This window comes from Buceros rhinoceros, unplaced genomic scaffold (assembly GCF_000710305.1).
Source record: "Buceros rhinoceros silvestris isolate BGI_N320 unplaced genomic scaffold, ASM71030v1 scaffold20897, whole genome shotgun sequence".
Taxonomy (NCBI): Eukaryota; Metazoa; Chordata; class Aves; order Bucerotiformes; family Bucerotidae; genus Buceros; species Buceros rhinoceros.
In genome coordinates this window covers 5,364-6,794 of record NW_010421828.1, presented here as the reverse complement: position 1 = coordinate 6,794, position 1,431 = coordinate 5,364, and the positions used below count along the sequence as shown (strand labels likewise).

At 59.1% G+C, this 1,431-nt stretch overlaps 1 protein-coding gene across 1 annotated transcript in view; it reads left to right on the top strand.

Moving 5' to 3' along the window:
* The window catches only part of LOC104496676 (cyclic AMP-dependent transcription factor ATF-7-like), a gene marked incomplete at both ends in the record, with an annotated part of 12,017 nt that overhangs the window by 6,232 nt on the left and 4,354 nt on the right, over positions 1-1,431 (top strand). The window contains one exon of the mRNA XM_010139833.1: positions 472-667. Coding sequence (XP_010138135.1) covers positions 472-667 — 196 coding nt within the window. The remainder of the gene's footprint in view (positions 1-471; positions 668-1,431) is intronic.

Genomic DNA, 1,431 nt, shown 5'->3' with positions numbered 1-1,431 from the left:
ACAAGATTTTTCCTCCTTTTGGACGCTACGGCCTGGTTTGGGATTTGAGGTTCCCCTCGTTTTCCAAAGAAACGGAAAATCTTGTTCCCTAAACGGCACCTTTGCTGCCCTTAAGTCTCCGCATGGCTTTGGGCATCGGCTCTTCACCCCGAAGGGCCAGAAGGGCCAAACCAGCATCTCCGAGTCGCTCCCCGTGGCCGGCAGCTGGTGGTTCAGAGCAGGTTACTCCAGGTGACCCCATCTCCATCCCAACAACCTCCTGCCCGAGAGCCGGTAGCTGGGGCTGAGCAGGAAAACTCGGAGAGGGGGATTATTTCCCAGAGCCGGAATTTCTGTGCCTGCTGCCTGAGCTGACATCACATCGGGGCAGCTTCGGGTTCGCTGCTCCTCTCCGTGCCTCTGTTTCTGTGGCGAATTTTCCCTAAATTGCTTTTAAGGCAGATTCAGCCGGGTGATCGTTGAGCCAGTAAGTAACAGCACGTCTCCTCTTGTCTGCTGACCCCCTCCAGGAGATCTCCTCCAAGCCCGTCATCATCTCCACGCCGACTCCCACCATCGTGCGTCCCGGCTCGCTGCCACTACACCTGGGTTACGACCCGCTGCACCCTACGCTGCCCTCCCCGACCTCCGTCATCACCCAGGCTCCCCCCTCCAACCGGCAGCTGGGGTGAGTACGGAGGAGGGGCGCGCCTGCCCCGGTTCTTCTCCAGCACCGCCAGGTTTCCCGGGCAGTAATTAGGTACCTAAATAAGTTCGTTGATTGTCAGAACAACTGAGGTGCCGCGTTTCCCGCTGCGGCTGCTTGGGCATAAGGGCCTCGTTGCGGCGGCGTCTACAGACCCCAAATGGGGCCTGAGCGCAGGAAGCAGGAACTAATTGTCGTGGTGTAACGAAACGAGGCAAAACTCACCGCGGGGAGAAATTAAACCCAGTCTCCCAACACGGCGACATGACGCTGGTTGTCTGCGACGGGAGCGTGGCCCGAGCGGGGGCTCCTGAGTCGCTCGTGCAGCCAGCTGCAGCGGCAAGTGCTGGGTGAAAGCGGCGGGGAGGAAATCGTTCTGGCGCTGTAATGGCTTTGGGATGTTCTCTGACAGCTGCTGCCTCTGAAGTGTGACCTCTTCCGCAACCTGCCGCCCTCCTCCGCGGTCAGCATCCGCCTCGGGAGCTGTTCGTTTCAGCAGATCTAACGACCTGCTCCTTTTTTCCGCCCCTTGAACAATCTGGAGTGCTGGGTGAAAGCGGCGGGGAGGAAATCGTTCTGGCGCTGTAATGGCTTTGGGATGTTCTCTGACAGCTGCTGCCTCTGAAGTGTGACCTCTTCCGCAACCTGCCGCCCTCCTCCGCGGTCAGCATCCGCCTCGGGAGCTGTTCGTTTCAGCAGATCTAACGACCTGCTCCTTTTTTCCGCCCCTTGAACAATCTGGAGCG